General features: G+C 39.7%; 1 protein-coding gene across 2 annotated transcripts in view; it reads right to left on the bottom strand.

Annotated features, from left to right (window-relative positions):
- The window catches only part of adcy7 (adenylate cyclase 7), a 62,196-nt gene that overhangs the window by 26,049 nt on the left and 11,565 nt on the right, over positions 1 to 24,582 (bottom strand). For both annotated transcript variants that reach the window (XM_085425420.1, XM_085425503.1), the window contains exons 2-4: positions 5,805 to 6,530; positions 1,661 to 1,858; positions 248 to 409 (exon numbers count right to left, since the gene is read on the bottom strand). In XM_085425420.1, coding sequence (XP_085281546.1) covers positions 248 to 409; positions 1,661 to 1,858; positions 5,805 to 5,969 — 525 coding nt within the window. In that variant the 5' untranslated portion in view covers positions 5,970 to 6,530. The remainder of the gene's footprint in view (positions 1 to 247; positions 410 to 1,660; positions 1,859 to 5,804; positions 6,531 to 24,582) is intronic.

Below are 24,582 nucleotides of genomic sequence, written 5' to 3'. Positions count from 1 at the left end.
CCAGTAATAAACACAATATTTTGACACCATCACATCACACACTGAGATTCACATCTGTAAGTTTTCAGTGTTTTCTGAAGGATTCCTATGTTCTTGTAATTATGAACTGCAACTTGCCATTTTCCTACAAATTATATTGACCTGAAGTGCTGAACACATTCTTCACACTAAAGCAACAATCACAGACTGATTAACATCACAGAAGCAGTAAGAACTAGAATTACTAGAACAATTCGAATGGTTTTACCTGGTTGGCAAGGTAACTGGTCTCTGTGCTGTAAACTTTGAGGTGTATCGTGATGGCCAAAATGTGGGACAGAGAGGAAATGATGCTCAGCACTACAGCGTCCTTCATCTGGAATGGCAGCATTGTGTATACAGAGAAGATGATGAAGAGGAATAAAGGCACCTGGGAACATATAGGAAAGGACTGAGTCATTTCAAATCATTCCTAGTTTTTGGAACAATTACATCATCTGGTGTTTAGTCACAGATCCAAAGCTAAAAGACATTTCACAGCTAAGCTGTAGAAGATTTATGAGAAGAAAAAAAATCCGTTTTACGCAACCAAACCAGCAACTTGGTGAGAATTAGAAAGTATAAATATTCATCATTTTTTTCTTCTAAATGGAAATATACTACATGCAGAAACAAAAAAAACAAAAGCTAATATTGAATGTCCATGATGTTCTTGATCTCACATAGCACTGCACAGTCCCTGCAACCACTAATGGAGATTCAAAATCAGTTATGCAAAGAATAACTCTCTAAACAAACACCAGTAAAGTCAACCTAGGCATAAGTTCACTTAAGATGGATGGAGGCAAAGTGAAAACCTGCCCTGTGGTCTGAAATTTACTTTTGGAAAGCATCAGTGACGCACACCGGTCTAAAGAGGACAGGGACCATATGGGTTGTTAACAGTACACAGTACATAAGTAAGAGAGCACCATTAATGCACAACAATATAAAAGATGCCAGGAAAAGGTTGTTAAACTTATGACATTTTCAAGAAAAAGACTGTCAAAAAATTTCCATATATTTCTTAACAGCCTTGGTTTGTAGCAGAGAGTCAGATATAAAACCGATGCCTGCAGTCCAGGCCTGTTACCCACTGATAATGTTTGGGACATTACGAAACCCAGCAACAGAAGGGAGGGCTTCAGGTGTTGAGGAGCCGACCACCTCGATGAAAAAAATAAATAAAGGAGAAGGACAAATCCAACACAGTGGGAAACATACCTCGTCCCTGAAATTTAAAATAAGCGTAAGGTCCTGGGTTTGAATCCAATGTGTACTTCTGTGTAGGTGCCTCTGGGGGTTCTCTAAAACTACTCTGGCTTCCTTTCACAGTCGAAAGATAGTTAAAGTGGCAATTCTATATTGGTCGCAGGTAAAATGTAAGTCTGAATGGTGCCTGTGCTAAGCTGCAGCCCTCGATTGGACAAGCAGGAAAAAGTGGATAAGTGGAAAAATTGATTTTTAAATTTTTATTTCTACCATTCAGTGTATTGTGTTTGTAGTTTTTCTAGCAAATATATGGTTTTCAGGACTAAATGATTTAAGTATTTGTGTACATTTTACACAGCTTCCCAAGATTTTTGCCTCTGGAAAAGGCTTGCATTACTTCAGTTTAAACTCTGCTGTAAAGTGAAGTTACCTGGTCCCAAGGTAAGACAATAGGTCCACTGAAGATGAAGGTGTAGCCCAAGGTGAGGTGTGTTGCCCATACAATCAGGCCTAGCAGACGCCTCCATCGCTGTGCGAGTACGTCTGTACACACCAGCACAAACACAGCTAGGAACACACACAGGCTGGCGCTCACCACACTCACAAAGACATAATGTTTGTCGGCTCCCTATAACAGAAGCCAGGGAGAGAAAAATAAAAACACAATTTGTTAAACTCTTACAGGGTTGCTCAGTGTCTTTCAAGCCTGGTTGAAGATGATCAACACCTTATCCTCAACCAGGTTTCCAAGGTTTAAATTACAACATATTGTTTAGATAACATCTTGGAAGTTTGCTCAACTGAAGCAGAGGTTTTTCCACAGAGGACTGCTGTATAACATAAGTTATATCACAAGTATTTACAGTCAGATTTAACAAGAGACAGCTGCTAGTATTTAAACACATTATAAGGCAAGTTTCAGGTCAGTAGCTGTCAGTAGCTACATTTGTGCATGGGCCACAGGTGTATCAGTGGCAGAAGAACTATGTTAGCCATCTAGTATGAAGAAGCGCAACTAATAATAGCACTTCCTGCAATAACCACCTTTATTTCCCACAAGATGAAAAGCAAACATTATGGATTTTGCCAATAATGTGAAGTATTTGTAAATTTTGTGTGAAAAATCTATATTTTCACCTGCTTGCATGTACTGTAGAGTCTACTTATATACTTTTTAAAAAATATTTTAACGAGCAGCTCAAAAATTTTTGTATTGTTGGTGAACTCGTACACTGCAGTTGAAGCTGAAGGTAAAAAAAAATAAAAAATCAACATAAAATGCTCCTGAGAACAAAGGCCTATGTGAGATTACTGCGTGTTTTTATTCACAGTTGTCTCTGCTTCATGTGCTGTTGCCTCCAGGTCAACATCTTCCTAATTGAGTTACTGCACAGTGAGAAGCTGGCACAAAAGGGGGGGAAAAAAAGAATGCATTTGTGAAAAGAAGAGCGTTTTTGTGTGTGTGTTTGTGTATCAAAAGCGTAGGTAATTACATGCATGAGAACAGCAGTTCGTCGATGTGTGCACATGATGTGTGATTGCCTTGGCGTTAACTGGGAGAGAGAGTAGGTGTTGGAGGGAGGACACAAGAGAAAGTAAGGGGTTAAAAGAGCGCTCAGGAGTGAGACAGACGCACAAAGTCAGAGTCAATAGATCTCTGAGCGGAGAAGGCCATCTCTGCATTGTATGTTGATCTTTCTGGTTACCATGGCAGCACTGGAAAAGGCCAGATCTCAACTAAAGCATTTTCCGCTCCCCGTGTAGATGCGAGTCTTGACAAAACCTTTCTGACGGCAGCAAAAGCACAATTACTTCGTTTCAGCTGCGGAGAAATCCACGTGAGCAGATACGGCTTTAATGTTTAACATGTGGCACACCAAGGGGGGGGGGGGGAAATCACACAAAACTAGCCAGGGTGTTTAAAGTTCTGTGAGACTTTGCACTGATCATTCTGACTTTTATTTCTGTGATTCAGCATCATCACTGACATTCGAAAAAGGGGCGTTTTGCAGTAAGTTTAATAAAAATGAAAGCAACTATATGGAGACAGCAAAAGCAGGTTTCAAGGCCACAGTGAATGCATTTATAGGAGTTACATATTTAGGTCTAAGAGTGTTATTATACATGCTATAGCCATTGTATTTGGATAAAATTTAAAGAACCTTCCAGGCAATCAGGACCCGAGACAGGTGTTAGAAGACACACTTTTAATGCCAGTTTTCTCTAGTTTTTCCTTCATTTATCATCCAATATCCACGACTAAAGAAGAGTTACATAAGTCGAAAGTGACTGCCTGACATTGATGGCCACCCCCTAAGCGACACTGTGCCCCTCCTTTGCATTTAATAAGTGTTATACAAGCTCCAACCCAACATTTTCTCTTAACTCCTTTGTACCCCTGGCAACTGCATGCGCAGAAGAGAGGACAGAAAAAAAAGGAGTGTGTAATGGTATGCCAGGGGATTGCTGAAGGTGTGAATAGATTTTACATATTTTGAAATCCAAATGAGAAGCTACATGTTACCAACATGGACGTGCGAGCGTGAATGTGTGTAAAGTGGATACAAGAGTGATGGAACCAATGTTTGAGAGAGACATGAAAAAAAGGAGTGTGCCAAAAAGACTGCAGCAACACAATATAAGGAAGGTTAAAATGATTTTTCCAGCAGGAGAAAGTAATATAAGCTACGGTGACAGAAGCTGTAGCAGCTGCCTGCCATCATGCCAAAAATCAACAGCATGCCGCTGAACAGCAGAACTCAATGAATACATGTCTTTTCTTGTCACGGTAGGAAGCACAATTGCAGTCGCTGTGCTCTGACAGCTGCATTGTTTTAAACATTTTACTGCATGTCTTAGTTTTCTCTTGATTTGTTTTATTCTATTCAAATCTCCAACAAAGTTGATGCAAGTTTTAACTGCTGGGTAAAACAATTAACAGAGAGAACGTGCCTCAGAGGAAAAAAGGAACTAAACGCAAGTATTTCTGAGCCCTCTCTAGCCAACCTTGACCTCACATCTCTCTGTGGATAAACGAGACACTGAGACAACATACACTTCACGCCGTTTCCTGCACAAAAACATTATAACCTTATATAATCTTGAAACTGAAATTTGCATTCCCCATATTCATGCCTACTTCAGATACATCCTCCTTCACATCAAAACAGTTACACAATCACTCACTCATTCACACTCCTCTACATCTGTACCCACAGTGCTTTATTCAAGCAGCTATCAAAATAGAGGAGTGTTGTTTTTTTCTCCCACATTTTCACTGGTGACCTAAGGTTTCAAACTGAACATCCAGCCACATCCTGCTTCATAACACAGCACGCTACTGCTGCTGTCCTAATGTGCCAAATCTCTCCCCCAAACACCAATCGACTAACTAAAACTTATCATCGTTAAAGCAGGATGTGACAGGTCTGTAGGTCTTTAAAATAACTCTCAAAGAAACATAAATGATGTTTCATCGTTGGTGCACGTCAATACTTGCAACAGCAATTTGTGTCACCTAGCAATAAAAACTAACAGTGATGCAAAAAGCAGGAAAACTGCAGGTGTGTTTGTATGTTGGCTCAGCAGGTTCTTTCCTTGACTAAATAATAAACATCTTCTAAGACGTGCCTTAAAACAACACTTGAACCAAGCTGAATCTAGAGCATCTTAATTATTAACTGCATACTGTCTTGGATGAGTGATTTCTTTAATTTGCTTTTCTAACATATTTTCATCAATTAAAAGGAAAATGCCAGGTAGAAAAACTGAGTTTATGACTACAAGAGCTGCTGTTTATGTGTAGCATCTTGGTGCCATTGTCATAAGAAACCATGCTGTGAAAGTCAGGTTGTGCATTTTGCATTTTTTTTTTCAATTTAATTGTTATACAACAGTTTATGGAGGCTACCAATTTTCAGAAATTCAGTTATTCCTTACACTCACTGCATTATTCCTAGATAGGCAAATCAGTAAGGCTGATTTAAAAAACAACAACAATCTGAGTTCCAGTAAGTTTATAGCATATTTGGTGATTTAATCTAATCTAGTCAAGCTACTTTGCAAGAATTACTTGAACTGGAACTTGCACTGGATTCCACTTTCTTGATTCCTACTGTGCCACACCGGAAACACTTTGCACACAAAATGCACCACGTGTGGCTGAAAACCTGCATGCTGGATTCAGCTGTTGGGTAAAATCTTGGCAAAGGAGCCAATTTTCATGACTCAACAGTGCAACCTAGCAATCATATTTTGGAGGATTTAAATTATAATGTCAAGTACAATTAATAAAACCCAGGTGCCCATATCTTAGTATATGAAAAACTGACTTAAGACATTTTAATACCAATTAATACCTTTTATGCAGTTGAAGCCCAAAGATTAGTCACATGAAGGAATTCAAAAGAACTATTGATCATTTCCAATGACTCCCCTCCTCTGCCTCAGAGGTCATGAATATAATCACTGTATTGTTAAAAATCACAGACTGGGATTCATATTTAAAAGGTATAATGCTTTCCAGTGTTTGCAGTCAGTGTAACTTTTAAACAAATGTGTATGTTAAAACTCACCAATCGGAGGGCAAAGAACAGAATAAGGAGAATTACACAGCAGAGCATGGAGAGGCCCAGCAGGAGTACCAGCGGCTGATACTGGCTGATGCAGGAGTATTTGCGGTAGAGTGCCTCATTTCTGAGCTCCTGGTCATTCAACAGGTACTTTCCCTTGGCTGGCATGGCTAACACTTTTTACAGAGGCATAGCAGGTGTTAACAAGGACTCCAGAGGGTAGGAGCATCTGTCTCCACAACTTATTTTTGTGTGTGCAGGTTAGAAGTTTGTTTAAAAAAATGTTCAGAGTTATAGATCTGCTAGTGGCACCTTCCTAGCTGATGAAACTTCTGTCTTTCCGGCGAGGCATCTTGATTGTTGTTGCTTCTCACACTTTCGTTGTGGTTCTCTCTGATAGATTTCTTCTCAGTCTCTCTTCCTCTTGGCCTCTCTTGCCCCCCTTGCTAGTCCTTTTGTGGCTTCTATCCTCTGTCTGGTGTTGGCAGGCAGACCCGCTTCATCCTTTGCCAGCTACTGTGCTGCTCCCTTCAGTGAGTAATAAGCCCGGGAACGACAGACACAGAGGAGGAGGGGAACAGAGTTTAAGAAAGGGGAGGAGAGAAGTTTGGAGGAAGAGCGGGAGGGAAACAGGAGCCGATGACGGAGCAACAAAGGTCAGTCGTGATCCCACCAGGATTTAGGATTTAACTCAGCACAGAGGTCGGGAACTCCAGTCCTGCAAGGCACCTGAAGGATGGAAGAAGGCAAGACAAAGGAAAGAGAAAAACGAAAATGATAAAGATTTTCAAAATCACACACACAAAATCACAAAACGAACACAGGTTTCATATAAAACATGGCAAAAAAATTAAGGCTCAATTGATTTTAAGGGCTTTTTCATATGCTTTACACTACACACAAGGGAACAAATAGTCAGGCACTTTATGGGCTCATAAAGAGATATCCAAATCAGTCACAGAGCACAGGTTTACTCACACCTGAACTCTCATACTTGTGTAAAATCTATGCATAAAAAACCCTGTCTGCTATGTGCAGGATCCTGGCTCTCTTCTGATCAACTTTCTGTTAGATCTGAATCAAAGATCCAGATGGTTTTAAATATTTTTCATTTTTCATTCTAGGAGAAATTAACCTTTGACAACTGGGACAGTCGCTGTGTGACAGGTGGGGAGGCTCCAACTCCACTGGGACCCAGAACTGGATAAGCCAAAAATTATGGACGGATGGCTGAATGGATTCTAAGGGAAGGTTCGATATTATTTCTTTTCTTCAAGTAAGCAACGTTTGGTCTCTGTTTTTTTATTTTTTGCAAAACACTGCTTTTAGCTTCTCAGAGCTCATAAGTGTCGGGTTTATTAATTTTTTTTTCTCAATTTTTTATAATTGCATTATTCTGGATACGAACCAAACGTCCTCACGTGTCACTCTGACCTCTTCCCAAAGCATTTTCTACTCTGCCAAATGCAGCATGTCTAGCATATTTTTATTTTAACAACTTCTTGTGGAGGTCTACTACATGAATTGTTGAGCTGCTTTTACAACACCTAAAATAACGTTTTCAATACGGATCAAATTTACGCCTGATCTCTTTAGAATTTGTGATTACACCAGTGTTTCTAAGTTTTACAGGAAGCAGCCATATGGATGACCACAGTGGTCACATTAACTGAATAATACAAGCTTCTGAGCTCCTGTACAGTTATGCAAATTATTTCTCTCGCATGCCTGCTCAACAAACAAACTAAAGAGCCAGACAGCTACAGCTCAGCTTCCAGTAACAAAAGCAGACAAAGCACAAATTTATGCTTCCTATAACTGTCCGCATGTAAACCAGAACATGGCCTAAATACCTGCTCTACTTTTGAAGAAAACATTTGAGCTGAGGTCCTCACAACCATATGCTAAAAACCAAAGAGAGCAACTGACCATCGTTTTGACAAAATTTAACATAATCCTTCTAAAAGCTGACATTTGAAATTAAATTCCTCAAAAAATAATACAAAAAAAAAATCAAAAAAATGAAATAAAATACAAAGGGGAGAATTTGCACGTTGTTGTCCATTTCTAAGCAACAGAACGAGAAGGTGCTGTCCTGAAGCTCAATAGAAGCAGTTTGAACTTCACACCACTGTTAATAGAAACCTCATTTCCTCCACTTGCTTATATCATTGCCCCAGTGTGCAGTGTGTGGAAGACACCACTTCATACTTGTCTCTCGCATAGCAACTGAAGCGGATGCCATGTGCCATAAAAAGAGCTGAGGGAAGAGTAAGGCAGAGAGAAAAAAAAAGCAGTTTAAAGTGAAGTGAAACAGTCCAGACAGTGTGTCTACGAGGGAACAAGGGAGCTATTATACCTACACTAGATCTCAAGGACACTACCTATCAATGGACTCGCAGTCCTTCTATTTGCCATCTGGCAATATATCTTCCTATATAACAAACTATACAGTGAAGTGAAAAAAAAATAACATTCAGCAGTTTTTCTTTTTAAACTGTACTAAAGACACAGGAAAGTAGACCTGTTTTTGGCTTATCCATAAGATTTGTTCATGGGACTGGTGGAGTGAGAAGAGATGTTCGTGTTGGCTTCCTGGACTAAGCTGTAAAAGAAGCCATAATTGTCTAGTAAAAGTATAATTTGTGGGGAAAGAGGCTTTTTAAAACTTATTTTTAGATTTACCAATAGAGGAGATTAGAAGGAATTTAGTTTAAACCTGTTAAGAGATGATTTTATTGGCTCTTAGAATTTAAGTGGAAAATCTAAACACAAGCAGAGAAAAGCCTGAAGTGCAAATGGAGAACAAAGCCAATAAGCTCCATTTTTCCCCCTCAATGACCGCACACAAGGAAAGAAATTTAAAAAACAAAAACAAAACTTCAATCACTGATGAAAGGATGACCCATTGTCTTATGTATTTAATGGGTTTGTCTAGTCTTTAGGTAACCAATCCACACTGCAAAGACTCTCATTGACCACATGTCAAAGCTCTAGGGCCTGACTCTTACACTGCTTTTTATACTTCAACTCTAAAGTAACCATAGCAAAAAAGCAGAACCATCAAACCTGTGGCTGCTCTGTGGCATGGAGCTGGGACAACACACAGGGCTGTATGCCTCAATAGAGCGGAGTCTCTCAGCAAGTAGGATTGAAACTGCTGCACTGACTGCCAGGCCTTTCACTATAAAAGCCTGGCAAATGAAAGGATCACATAGCACCCTTGTAAATTGGCGTCACTGAATCCTCGATCAGCAGCCATACAAAACCAACCAACGTCACTGTGTGCTTGCTTCTGAGCAGTAGGAAGTATAGGTCCTGGAGTCAAGGAAAAGGGAGGGTGAGATGACTGGGAGCTCTCAAAACGGATAGTTCCAGAAGAAAAGACAATGACTATGACAAGTGTGGTAACCATCATATGTGTATGTGACTAAAATGAAAAAGTTACACTAACATACACCTGCCTTTGCAAAAAAATAAATAAAAACCCTTAAACTTGATTCTCATTTTCATTTTCTGGACAAACCCACTGTAAGGCAAATCCAGAGGATGGCACAAGGCAATGAGCAAAGATTATGTTGATGTGTCACACATAAAACTGAGTGCTTATGCATGATTCCAGGCTAACATCCAGGTAGCTCTCGAATGATTGAGGAAGTTCCAGCAGACCTCTGTATTAACAGCCTGAGGACATATTCACAGAGCACAGTCCAATGAATGTAAAGAATATAAGCCACTACAGGTGATCTGTCATGTTCTCATATTTAATGAGTGATTCATTTACAAAACAGACGACAAACAAACTGAGATGCTTAAGAACAATAAGTGATATTTAGTAATACCTGTCAGCTGTCCCACATTCTGAGTCTACTGTTATTATTTATCATGCTGACGACCCTTCACCTGTACAGTTTTAAATTACTATTGCTTAGTTACAAAATCTTAATGACTTGTCCGGATCTAAAATACAAAAAAATAAAAAAATCACTACTGTCTTAGCTCTGCATCACCAAACCAGGGACAGGAAAGCTAGCTGGGGCTGCGAGACCACTTGTTTGACATCCTTTCTCCATATTGACTCACGGATACTTTTCGTATGTTGTGTACCAGCAGTCTGTTAAGCAGCAGAATGACATCTTCAGCCTCTCGGGAAACAAAGCAGGAGTAAGTATCTGCTGGGTAGCCAAAAACACCAGTTGCCTAACAGGAAGCAACTAGAGGTGTCCTGTCAAGCGACTAGATACAGTGCAGCGCCTGGATTTTTAGACCTTGACACAATCTGTTTTGGCTCTGTGATTTAGCCCATCAAATTCTTACTTTCAGAGTCTGACTGAAAGGGCGTGAATTCTTCATTGATGATTTCAAATTGTATGCTTGAGCGCTGCCCAGAAATGGTCAATCTATTCTATTTATGCTAAGTAATCACCTCATTGGAAATAAGCCAATGTTATCTGATCTAGTTGAATCATCACCAAGCATAAGCCCATTTGAATCCTTTTTATGGAGAGCAAACAGGCAGGCCTCATTCCAAAAGAAAACTACTCTGCTTTTATGGTCGCCTTTGTGTTGGTATTCAATAAGCTTGGACAAAAAAGGGACAAAGAGTGACCTCCGTTAAAGACAGACAACCGCATTTTTCAACCCATGCTCTACAGAGTCAGGGTTAAAGGTGATGTGGGTAAAGGGCATATCAACCCGAGGCACCTGACAGAGCTCGCTTAGTATTACCAAGAATTTAAGTCACACATATCTAAACATGACCCTCTAATTTGCAAATCTCAATGCTGCACTTTACTTTTGTACACTTCTGCACAAAAATTAACTAAAAGCAAATTTATATATTTAGGAACTATCGCTGATTTCATTTTCAGCCATATATATACACACACATACACATATACATACACACATATATAGACACACACACACACACACACACACACACACACACGATGCTCCTTATGGGGACCTGATATGTTTAATATGCTGCTGAGAATATAGCCCAGAAGAAGCGTATAGTATAGCTTTTATTTTGGAAAGATCCATTTCTCTGTAATAAACTCTCTTTTCCAAAGATGAGTGATTTCTCGATCAGATAGATTTTTTTAAAAATTATTTTGTTGTTTCAGCAACATTAAATTTAAAAACTGTACTTCTGAGTTAAAATATATATTTATAATTTTAATAAATGACAAATTAAAAAGGCATGAACATTTTTTTGTATCGAAAAAAGTATCGAACCGTGGCACCAAAGTATCGAACCGAACCGTGAATTTTGTGTATCGTTGCACCAGATAGAGAGATAGATAAATCTACTCTGTCAGTTAATATAAATGATTGCTCTGTCTGTAGCTAGAAATCTAATGTAAACTGTGCCTGAATCCTGAATTTAAACCAGATGTTACCAAACCTAAACAGAGAGTAACAGTGTGTAGTAACATGAAGTGCTTGAATGTCCTGAATGACTTGCTCCGAGCGCCATAATCAAGGCATAATCAATTATGATTAATACTATCATATTTCAGTCAGTACATGGAACAAGGTTTATCCCAGTCGGGACAGGGGTAGGTTAGGGGTGGGCTACCTTTGTAATTGTGGAGGACATTGCCTGTACACCTTTACATAAACTGATGACTTATGTATGTACAAAAATGCAACCAGCATATTAGATTAGGTTTTGTCCTTTTCCATATCTCCAACTCTCCTCCCAGTACTGTCTACTGGTATTAAATTAACCATGTTGACCAGAGGGAGCTGCTGACCCTTAACAATATTAGCAGGATGCTATTTCAGCAATGATTTAAGCTTTAAATGCTGTTGCTGATAATAAATACAGGAAGTGCAAGCGAAAACACCACGTGCTCGGAAGCTGGCTGCTGCTGCTCGACTGTTTCACATTTGCTTCCACAAACTGAGCCCAAGTCACCAATTTTTCTGCTTGACACAAAGAGCACTCCAACGAGGAGCTTATTGATTTAAAGAAGCATAGAATTTACATCTAAACATATCAACCATCGTCCAAATCCAATCCTGGGAAAGCACTGATTGAATTTGTCTAAGCCATTTCCTTCTCATATGCATTATGGATTGGGAAAACACCTGTAGACCCAACGAAAGGGAGAAATCTTTAGAAAACTTCACAGCTCTTCATATTTAATAAAAAATATCTACCTATCTGAACTATACATGTTGTGAGGCTGTTTGTTGATTACAAATGTTACTGTAGCCATTTGACCCCGTTCAATATTTGTACTTGTGCTTTCAACATATATAAGATTGATGACGCACAATGTGAGATGACCTTTGTGGAAGGTTTTGTTTCCCAAAAACATGTAATTTGTAGAGAAAGTTTAGTAAGAAAGAGTGGAAAGAATGCTATACGGTGAGAGAGACCATTGTTTCCAGCTGGTATAGCCAGCCACATCCCCATGTCACGTTTCATAACCAGACAGGCTCCATCCTGTAAATCTGTAGCAGAAGGAACCCTCTGTATGCACCAGCCCATTTCCCCACCACCACCGCTGCCGCCACCAATAAGAAAACCATAATTATCCCTTAGTACGCCAGCCAGCTTACTACCGGCATTACCACTCAAAGAGAAATCTCAACATCTGCATCTAGCAGAGAGGAGAGCTGTTTACACAGCGAAACAAAACCTACCGTGGATATCATGCAGAGCTACTCCAACAGAAATGGGAGACAGCTTCAGATCAACACGGTGATGGTAATTTTCCAGGCTACCATAAAGCTCTGTCTGCTGACAGGGCCATCTGGTGCATGTTTTCTACAATCTACTAATCTACTGTTGTAACTAGTCTTGTTTTAACTGTGTTCATAATTTATAATGTGCATTCATACATGAATGCGCTGGTTTTCTTTCACTTTACCAGCAAGCCACTGAGGAGTCTGAACATCCTTTAACTATGAGTGGATAACGAGTAAAACATTACTAAAGCTTTCACATGGGTATACATGAGTAAACCCAGCCTACAACGCTCTTCTGTGTGGCCACAGAAGCAAAGATTTCCGGGCATTTGGGGAAAATGTACTGGATGACATCTTCTATTATCTCTGGGAAGTACAGACAATGGAGGTCAATCCTGAAACTGCCAGAAATGCAAGGCCTTTGGTTATAATCAAATTCTTGGAGTGCTCTAATAAAAACGACACTCTGCTGGTGTGCATGTGTGAGATGTGCCACACCACACCCTCATCTGTCATCGGTCATGTCTGGCCAGGATCCTGAGACAGGGTCACCAAAAGATGGAAAAACATCAGAGACATGTCTTCTGCGATTCGTTCATATTGGATAAAACTTGCTAACAGATACACTAGATGTAAAACATTTACATTTATGCAGAGGTTTCAGTGGAACTGCACTATATGCATCCATACTGTGTGCATGAAAATATTTTAGATTCTCAATATTTGCTTGTGAATGTTTGTTTAGTGGGTTGATGTCTTGTTCCACATTGAAAACAAGTTGTGGTAAATGGGTCTCAACACAACACAAACAAACAGTACAATTACATAGTATCCATTACACAATAGTAGCAGAAAGAAGACGGGTAAATGTTTGCTTCAGCTGAGCCGTACATGCATGTGTTTGTTTTTCTTTGGGCACACCCCAGACTGATGACAATCTTTGTTTTGAAAGAGTCTGTCAGTAGTCCCAGGAAATTTTTTTCTATAAACACACTAATCTTTCTATATTGTACTTATCACATTCCTGCAGTGGTGGAGTTTCTGCATCAAAATATGATATACAGTACCTACACATGCACTCACCAGCCACTTCATTATGTACACTTTTCCAGTGCCAGGCTGGAACTCGTTCAGCCTTAATTATACATGACAGATTCAACAAGGTGCTGGAAACATTCCTCGGAGGTTTTGGTTTGTATTGATATGATGACAAAGTTTGTCAGCTGCACATCCAATATGTGAATCTCCACCTCATGAGTGTGGAGTCATTTGAATACAGTGAACTCATGTTCCAAAAATACATTCGAGATAATTTTGCCTATGTGACATGGCACATTCTCCAGCTGGATATCCAGCAGCCATTAGAAGAGGGGTACACTGTGGTCATAAAGACATGGTGAGCAACAGCTGCTATTAAGCGTGTCAAGAAAATATCTCCACACCATTACACCAGCAGCAGCAGCAGTAGCAGCAGCAGCGTGAATTGTTGACACAAGTCACGATGGATTTGTGCTTTCATGTTCTATACACCAAACTGTGACAAAGTTTTTCCAATCTTCTGTTATTCAACTTTAGCGCGCCCGTGTGAAATGCATCAGTTTCCTGCTCTTAACTGACATGAGGGGCACCTAGTGTGCTCTTCTGTTGCTGTAGCCAATCTGCCTGAAGGTTTGACATGTAGTGTGTTCAGCAATGCTGTTCTTCATACTGTTTGTAATTAGTACGTTTTAAGTTACCATTTCCTTCCTATTTGCTCAAAGGAGTCTGACCATTCTCCTTTGACCTCTAGCATGAAGACGGCAGAACTGCTGCTCATTTCCCTTTTTTTGGACCGGTCTCTGCAAATCATCGCAGACATGGCTGTGCGGGAAAAATCCCAGTAGATCAGCAGTTTCTGAAATACTCAGACCAGCCTGTCAGTCACCAACAACAATGACACATTCAGAGTCACCTCATCACCATTTTCCCCAGATCCTTAGTTTGAACTTCAGCAGGTTATTTTGACCATTTCTACATGTCTAAATGCACCGAGTTGCTAACATGTGACTGGCTAATCAGACACGTGTTAACATGCAGCTGAACATGAGTATTTGTTACAATACTTACTTTACAGTAGCACATTTGAGTTACATGCTCTGACTAAGCTAATCTACCAATAGAGAGATATTGTAGATATGAAAACCATAGCTAGCTAAACAAATATGTACTGTAAGTGTCATGGCTCGCTGTGTGGCAGGCAGGATGAGGACCCAAAATGCAAACCCATGGACTCAGGGGATAAACTCAAAATCACAGCTTTATTGCTGGAAAGGCAGATCACGGGTAATACAAAACTAAACTGGGAAAACTAAATATAAAGCTCACCAAGAAACACAGGGAGAATCACACACAGCATGAGGGAGAACGCGACACAGAACTGAGAGAGACGCAGACATAAATACACAGAGGGTTAACGAGGGAAGTGGGAGCACATGGGGAACACAGGTGACACTGATAATTATAACGAGACAGGGCGGGGTGAACATAACATGTCGTATACAGGTGCGGGAGTCCCAAAGTAAAACAGGAAGTACAGAGGTTCAAACAGGAGGGGAGAGAGCACGGGGAGGACACAGACATAACGGGCTGGGGAAAACATAGAATAAAACACAAGGAGAGACGAGGGCTCACAGATACACAGGGGCACACAGGAGGTAACCAAATAAGGATCATCATAACTAAATAATCCTAGGAACCAAGGCATGACTAGGGAATGAAATACAAAACATACAAAAACTGAGAATACTGGGCCCACATGGCCCGAGACCATGACAGTAAGCCTTTGATATGTACCCATCACCTTTAAACTAAAGCAACACACACCTTCTATGAGAAACTGTCTGATTTTGTTTGTTTTTTTATTGAAAAGGTCTAGTTCTAGATCGGTTCTACATTAGTCTGTAGTTGGTTCTATTCACACACAGAAATCACATTACTGCAAAGTACAAGGAAAGGTAAGAGCCACAGCTGTGGTGCTATGTACAGTACAGATTTAATGTCTATCTGAAGGCAAGTTCAAAGGGATAATAACAATGAAAGTGAATGCACATGTGACCTGAAAGCTGAAGGTCTAAAATCCCACACAAAGCTGCTGATATAAAAAGAGACTTCTAGACTCATATGACTAAAGTTTGCATATAGCATACACCTCAAACACGTAGCATGCTAATACAGCTGCTATTTCTTGCTGGTTGTTTTTGGCAGGAGCTTTGACAGGAAGTACTGTCAGCTGTGAAGCTAGTAGGCAAAGAAATTATTAGGTCAAAATGATGTTCCCCAAACAGGTGCTGATGGATCACTATGAGAAAGATGAAAAGGAGTGAGGTAAAAAGGAAATATAAATATGCAATGGCTTTAATAAAGAATATAGGACTGACATAAACAGTAGCCCAATGGTAAACGCCAAATCATGTCTGACAGGTTAACTGGGAGCTGTCCCATTCAGTCCACAGGGTGAATCAGCCAATCACAATTTATTAACAAATAAAAAAGGTTGAACAAACAATGTAACTAAAGCTTGACAGACACACACACACACACACACAAAACCTTGAAGCCAAATCAAGTAAAAGAGTTAAATTGGCATCATCTACTGCTCTTGCTATAACCACCAGTACATTTACAGTACAATTTTAAATTACAACTTGGAAGGGGCCAGCTTATACTTGCATTATGTGCTGCACTAGAATCGTTTTACAGTTTTGTTTACCATTTTGTAGGTTTTGATATTAATGCAATTCTACTGGCAAATAATACCCATTTTTACAGATCATTCTAGCTAGAAGTTCATGATTTAACTAATTATAGTCAACTTCTTTCTAGACTGAAAAAACTCTTGTGGAAACATGTTTCATTGGACACTCGTACAGTACTACTGAGATCAACTTAAACCACAATCATGCAGTGCATGCACAACAAACCAAGAATATGTCAGCACAGTGTTTAGAGATGTGTGGAAAGAAATTTCAAAAGCAAGAAGACACCTCTTAGTTAGTAACAATTTCCACCATGGAAACTGTTACTTGGTATGACAGAGAGCTCCCAATCTCTGACCAAGGTTTCCGAGTAATCAGAACCATCTTAAATTCTGCAAACTGAAAAAGTAGCCTTTTTATCAGAGGCAGCATATCGGCAGTTTCATACATGTGAACTGAATAAACTTGTTCCCGGTATCTCTGGTCAACATCAGGCTGCCTGAACTTAGCCACTGTGCTCCTCCTCCTCACGTTGCTGTGCAATGGCTGATGCAGGTATTTTCCAAAAGTTCAAAATGTATATTTTTAAATGCATAATTGAGATGGTAAAAAAACAAAAAAAAAAAAAACAAGTAGAGAATAAGAGGCTTACAAAATGCTTTTGCCCTGTAGAAAAATTATTTATGCAATGCTTGTGGGTGGGAGGCCAGGAAGCAAGCACGAACTCGTTGTTATTCAAAACATCTGTGTACAGTGGTGGGATTTAGGCGGAGTAGGTGTTAGTGTTAACCTCCTAAAAATTGATATTAAAAAAAATTATTTGGAATATGGAGTAGTCATGGCTCTGATCTATGCAGTCACTGCACGAATCTTTGTCGACTTTAAGAACAAATTTTATCTTAAAATGAATCTTAGCAGCTATTTGTAAAATATTTTCCTTTTTTTGTTTTATTTCTACAAATCTGATGTAAGAATATAAACAGGGTGTATTAAAACAGCTTCAGGAATTCAACTCATGATTGGAGATTTTATATGACACTTTGCTTACATGCAGGGAGTAGTCAGTCTGTCTGCAAAGGCTCCAAGAGCTGCCTGGCTCTGGCCCAAAATTAAGAGGACCAACGACTGTTGTCAAACACACCCTGTCTCTGGACGCTCGCACCCAGCACACTAGGAACACTGATCCCAAGAGCATGGAATAAGCAAAAGTTATGCAAGTGGCCAACAGTGCTATTACACGACTGGTGAGTTGACAGTGTCTTGGTGTTTACATGCACCGCCCATTTAATCAGAATAGCTGTGGGACTTTGGCTACAGTTATGAAATCATTATACATTTGTCTTCCTCAATGGCCATCTTATCTCTTTAGCGAATGTTTGATGAGCTCCCTGAAGATGGATATTTATCATCTCTTCAGAGTAGTTGTTGCCAGCACTGTGCTGCTCTTATTTCTTCAAGTGTTTACATGAAATACAAATGCTATGCAAGGGATCAATTCACTTTGAAAAGTCTTTTTTTTAAAGAGGAAAAACACACAACCTGCTGCAATTTATTCCAATGGTGTCAAACTCACTCACATCAAGGGCCAGAAACCTACATACAGTTTAGAGTTGATAAAGTTTCACATAGCTTTCTCATGTATAACTGGGTCCACATAAAGCTACTTCTGAATAGTATACAATTTAGTTAAACAAAATAATATTACACCAGAAGCTTTTTCACAAAGCTAAATATTATAACTGGTGATAATACAGAGCAATCGCTTAAACTATATCCTCAGGTATCCTACAAGCTTGACATCGCCTATTTCACAAGTGTGAACATGACAACTCGGTGGTTGTTCGACAAGCTTCAGTAAAAATAATGAGAGGAATAATATTAATAAAGATTCTGGGCTGCACAGCTCTGCTGTGAGTCCAAACTCTCATGAAATGGTCTGTTTTATGGATCAGCTTTTCCAACCTTTTCCATGCTAATGTGTGTTAGCATATTTGTTAGTGAGGTAAGGGTATGATCGCCAGTTTAGTTTGACATGTGTCCTGCACTGGGTGCAGGCCTCGAGTCTGACACCAGATTAAAGTCAAGCAGGCATGCATGCAAGTCAACGGGTAACCCTACTGTAATCAGCTGAAATATGAAGTATTATGGGTCTGTCAGCACTTGAATATTAGGCTCCAGGTAAATGTACCTTTTGTATTGAGCGATACTCTCCCAACCCACAGAACATGAGTGACAAATTCCCCTTCAGGAAAGGATTTTAAATTCTAAAATACCCCAGCAGTGGAAAAGAGGAAAATTTGATTCCTTCTATAGTTGCATGGTAATTATCATTGTTGCATCACCGCATTTGCAAGTTTCTCTTTTCCTCCCACACCATAAGATTGACACGTTAGGCAGGAATAATCCTGCCATTACACTTACACAAGGCGCACGCTTGTGTACTGGCGCAGATCCACAAGCTTTGCTCTGTGATTGCTGTATGATTGTGGTTAGGACAGGTCAAATAGATGAGACATTTCCCCATGGAGACAAGTACAATATTATTAACTATTGGAGTAAGCCAAACACTTGTCAAAAGTCTCAGCACCAGACTGATTGAGTGACTCCCTGCTGTACATGTGTGGGACAAATAGCCATGCAGTGGAAAATAATACACGTGTAATGAGCAAAAGAAATGCTGACAGCATGTGCTATAAGTGCAGCATGGCACGGCGCATTCTGCTAAGCCTTCAATTACAGCTGTCCAGCAACAGAGAGGTCAGACAGTGGGAGTGACGCAGAAAGAGCACAGAGGGATCTCATTACCTCAAATGCCTCCTGGGAGCTATGGATGACTGGAGTAAATGAGGGCTGACTAATAGCATCCTTGTCTCTTTGCTGAGTGTCTTCATTAGCACTCTTAAAATGTTTGTTCCTGTATCAGCCTCCTCATATGACTGGCCTCCGAATTGTGTTTAGTCTGTGTTCCACTTCATTGTAGGCTTTACATTGGCTCACACTTTCTTTCCGATTCTGAATGGAGGCCTTGTTGTTGGCAGTCTGAAAGTATGCGGCAGGGTTACAGTTACACATTTTGCAAAAACCTCCCCTTATGTTTTGCCACTGTAAGCCAAGAAATGTGCATAAAAGCATTGCTGATGAACAGCTACACAGTCAGGAATGTCTTCAGGCAGCAGTACCAATTCTGAGGTTTCTGTGGTTGAGTGGGAAGAAGAGTTTTTGGCTGTATTGGGTGAAAGCAAGGTTACTCCTACTGAGCATCTGTCTGTGCAGGATCTCTCAAAGGAACGGACATGAGTTGCTTCAGTTTCACTGCAGTCCCTCCCAAATATGAGTCACAGTCTCACACTGTGCAGCATAAAGACAAGCTCATCCAGGTGTGAAGAACTCACCCTGTTTAGTGCATGACTCCAGTTATCCTATAATGACATCCAACTCCATCAAGAAAGGGCGATTTTGTATGCATGCTTAAACAGGGGCAATATAAAGTTACTGTTCAACCCAAGAAAGAGTTAACAAATGGATAGTTTCTATAAGTAGCCTGTGGAAAGAAGGAAAACATCCTTCAGTAAGAAGGCTGATTAAATCTGAAACTAACCTTGAACTAATTTTAGTATTTTTGGAGTTATTAGTTCCACATGTTTAATTACTTTTATTTCGTTAAATATTTAGTAAGCGTGCACTTGGCATATTAGAAGAACAACTTCTAACAGCTATTTAATCTGATAAATCGAACTTTTCTTGAGCTACCAGGCAAAATACTGGAAGCGCTGGTTTAAAAATGACTCACTGATCAGTTTAAATTACTACTGATGTAAGAACAAAAGTTTGACTGCTCCTGGGACAGACATGATGTGATCAGCTAGAGAATAAAATATTTAAATGGGCTTTAAACTTCCGTGTTAAATAATCTGATGTGCACCTTCTTAGAAAAGCAACTACATATCGACTCACTGCAGCCCACAGCTGTGGGTACTGAAGAGTGGGGAGCCAGCACGGAAAAAACGTCCCAGCATTTTCTTTGTTTCTACCATGCACACTAATTAATGCACAATGCACCATGCACCAGGCATGAATGCTCTTGCATAGGTTACATTATAGGACCTACAAAGATTCACCACAGAATAAATCAATCTTTAGAGTTTTAGGTGTGATGGTTCTTTTGATTATTTTACTTCCTCAGATCATCCAGGGACAGAAAGAAAATATCTATATAGAACAAAACAAACAAAAAACCTCAAGAAGCAACAGTACTAAGACGAAAAAGTGAAAATGACTCAAAATAAAACCTCAGTGCACATCTTCATAGTATAGAAGGAACATGTCAGCAGTGCAGCAGTGATAGACAAGTTATTAGCTGCCCAAGATGGTGGAATTAGTCAAAGGTCTCTCTGTGGATGCTAACACATGAAGGGTTCCCAGTGAGCCAGCCAGGGGTTAAACATAGAAAAGGAATTAACTAGCTGGTTAATTTCCAAAATAAGAGTAACTCCAATGTGCAAAATTAATTTGACTGCAGATGATATATATGAGTCTTGTACAGAGAAAATGTTTTGGGGTTTTTTTTTAAATGTAAGAAGTAAAGTCTATGTGTCGGAAACAGTTTGATTTTACTGCATATGTAGAAAAAGTGCAAATGTATAAACTTACAACTATCACAATCAAGTAACTTAATCAAATCCAGTGAAAGGCATCGCTTTTGGTCCAAGTTCAGTGTCTGCTAGCTTTTTCTTCACTTGAACTGAATGAAGAAGCAGCTTTTACAGTCTGCAAGTGAGTTTTATAAACACTATAATTTCCCAATTTCTTAAAACCATCAAAATACTTGTTCATAGTGATACAAAGATTAACTAAAAACATTGTGTTGTGTTGAGAGATGGTGCACACACACACACTATTGGTATTTGACACACTCTTGCATCACCCAGGAGTCAAAAGAGGAACACAGTGAGCTTTTTGTTCAGTATGCTGTCAGCTGTCACCAATCATTGCTTTGATCACACTTACCACACAACGCAGAGTAACTGACTGCGGATGTTGCTGCCATGAGTTTTGGATTGCTCTATCACACTAAAACCAATTAAGATATACATAAACATAAGCTGTACAATCACATTGCTACATTGTTCCCATATTTTCTCTTTATTTCCAAATGTGAAAGAAGATCTGCAGAGCTCAAACATCGAACACCTGCAGAGGTTTTGAGTGCTCTGAGAGCTCTCAGATGAAGGCCAGTCATACCCTGCGACATACAGTCGACCGCACACCATTTCACTTCCTTAACAACCGTGACTCATTTCCCTAACAACTGTGCAAGGACAGTTTCGTAAAAAAAAAAATCAAAAAAAAAATCCTGCAGCCACTGCATAATTAGTCACAGATGGATGCTGTTATGAAAGGAATGACAGATTTTAAGTCCTGTCAAGACAAACAGTGAATCTATTTGGGATAGATAAGCACAGATGCAGATAAGACCCAAGCATTTATTATTCATTTATGGACACACGGTTCCTGTCATCAAGAGGAGCAGTAATGATCCTTAAAAGGCTCTAAAACTGAAATCCATTCCATGATTACTGACAAATGAGAGATGCAGCCACAAAAGCATAACACAAATCTTTATTGCTACAACAACTATCAACTAGAAGACAGATCACCAAGCCAGAATAGATGAGCTTACAATGCATTAACAGAACACCAGTCTTTTGACCGTGTGACACCTGAGCCTGAAGCTTTGGGCTGCTCCACTGGACCACTGCCTCCCAAATGGCGTTGGCAGTGACCCATGTGACAGCCCCACAAAGGAGGAAGTGAGTGTGGCGTATGCGAAAGAAATGATATTTTAAAGACTGTGGCTTTCTTTTTCTACACAACAAAACAGAAGCATTCAATGAAACTATATATGTGCAGAGGCTAATAAGAAGGCCCTTTATATCATAATGAAAAGATCCTGCAATATTAAAGAGAGAATGTAAACAATCAGAAGATAAACTATGGTGCGACGGTGGGGAAGTAGATCGCTGTTTCTAAAGAAGGAAGCGTCTGACAGAACCGTATTAAAGAAGAGAGAAAAGGAGGATATCAAATCATAATTTGCCCATTACGTGTACAGGGTGTTCCCTCGAGACCTTTGGGGAATCCCCAATTACATGAGGTTTGTGATGCTACCAGATTGTAACGTTATTATTTATGACAGTGATATTACAGTAGGATGTGTCAATAAACAGTAAAAATAATAACTTTGTTTTTTTAAACACTCCGAATTTATATAAATTGTAAAAAATAAAGTATATCAATACTGCTTTGTTTGACAAAAATCAATGCATTTTCCTGTTATTTCTAATACTTTGAGAAATGCCTATATTATGCCCGACAATAAAACTCAAATTAACAAAACTAGTTAAAAATACTGGCTAAGACATCCTAATGCATACTCAATCTTCCAGGTAAGGAATTCCCAAAACATTGATTCTGTTCATCTGGCCATTGCGTTTTCAGTGGAAGAGCCGTTTCGTCACTCAACCAAGTCATTTCTTCAGTCCTGGCTAACTGAAGGTTTCCTCAACCTTATAGACAGTACATGTGAATAAAACATCTCCAGTCAACTGAGACTGAAGTTACTTGGATAAGTAATGAAATGTTTCTTCCACTGAAAACGCAACATCCAGATGAACAGAATCAACTTTTTGGGATACTGGCCAAGACCTTTCTTCTCTACCCTGGTGTAAATGTCACTTACTCGTCTGTCATCTTCCTACACTGCAGGCTGGCCTACATAGCTATGCTAATACTGCACGAAAGAGAGCACTATTTTGTTGCCCTACAGCAGGGGTCCCCAATCCCAGTCCACGAGGGCCGGTGTCCCTGCAGGTTTTAGATGTGTCCTTGATCCATCACAGCTGATTTAAATGGATAAATTACCTTCTCAACATGTCTTGAAGTTCTCCATAGGCCTGGTAATGACCTAATCATGTGATTCAGGTGTGTTGACCCAGGGTGAGATCTAAAACCTTCAGGGACACCGGCCCTCATGGACTGGGATTGGGGACCCTGCCCTACAGCATCTGATGATTACATAGCATTATTCAAAATCCTTTTGGCAAATGAGTTATCTTTCTACTGTGTCACCACTACCACAGATTCTCATCAACCACATGGACACCCTCTTTTATTTGTGTATTTGTCTCCTTCTGTCTAGTGCAGTTGCAATGCAACAGGTGGACCAGTGTTTGTTGAAATAAATTACGTTATGGCTGTAAACTCCACCCATGCTTTAGAGTAAACCCAAAAGAGAACATAGCCAAGTAACTTTGGTTAAGTCAACAGACCAATGATGAGGCGCTCCCTTAAGCCAGAGCTGATGCTTTGCTCCTAAGTCCTGACATGTTGCAGGCAGTTTACGCTTGCTGAGAGAGGTTGGAAGCAGGTCATTCTCTACAGGCAACTCTATGACAAGCAGGAGCATTGGGACTTCTAAAAGGAACAGAGCCAGATTGATGCAGCAGTTGGGCATTGTACAGATAACTCTTTAGTTGTATTTTTTCCCGTTTCAAATTCTGTTGTTCATATGTTGACAAGCACTGACGTATGCGTCAGCCAAAAATGATGACTTTACCAAGTGAGAACTGATATTTCTAAAAATCCACCCCAGTTCAGTTTTGGTACATATATTTTTGCTGTCTCTGGGTGAATAAAGACTAACCACATGAGAAAAAAACAAAAAAAACAAAAATAAAATAAAAAAATGTATGCCACCATCGCACAAACAACTCAAAAACTCAAAGCATACTACTCTATGAAACAATCTGATAACGTTTTCTGTTCCATTGCCAAAATTGGCTAAATCTTCGTTACAGTTCATGATCACCGCTTTGGCTAGTGTTGATATATGCTGTAGCTTTGTACTTTTGCAGTTTGGGTCTGTATATGTCAACATTTTATCTGGAAACCAAATATAAAAATACTTGAATAACCCTTGAATAACCCTAGTTGACCAGATAAGGCACATCTATGACATCTACATAAAGGCATGTGCTTTTCAGTTTACCCGAAACATAACCTTATCTATTCCAATTTAAATTGTGCACCCCAAGACCCATCTGACATTTTTCCAACAGCATTCCCAGCTTTTATCTTAGTCTCTGCACTATTCATTCGATAGGTCACCTACCAGCTCTTCTTCCCAAACAGAGAGCCAATCCTGGCTAATCACTCATTAACCAGCCAAGCACAATGAGCAGCTTGTTGGAGCAGGAAAGTGCCGCAAGCCTCCCTGTGGCATGCAAACACCACATATTTCTGAAAATGTGAATGCACAAACACAAAACAGCACCCACCAAGAG

This window comes from Rhamphochromis longiceps, linkage group LG1, assembly GCF_057381845.1.
Source record: "Rhamphochromis longiceps isolate RC_006_pf linkage group LG1, R_longiceps_female_GT1.1, whole genome shotgun sequence".
Lineage (NCBI taxonomy): Eukaryota > Metazoa > Chordata > Actinopteri > Cichliformes > Cichlidae > Rhamphochromis > Rhamphochromis longiceps.
This window is presented reverse-complemented; position numbering and strand designations above follow the sequence as displayed.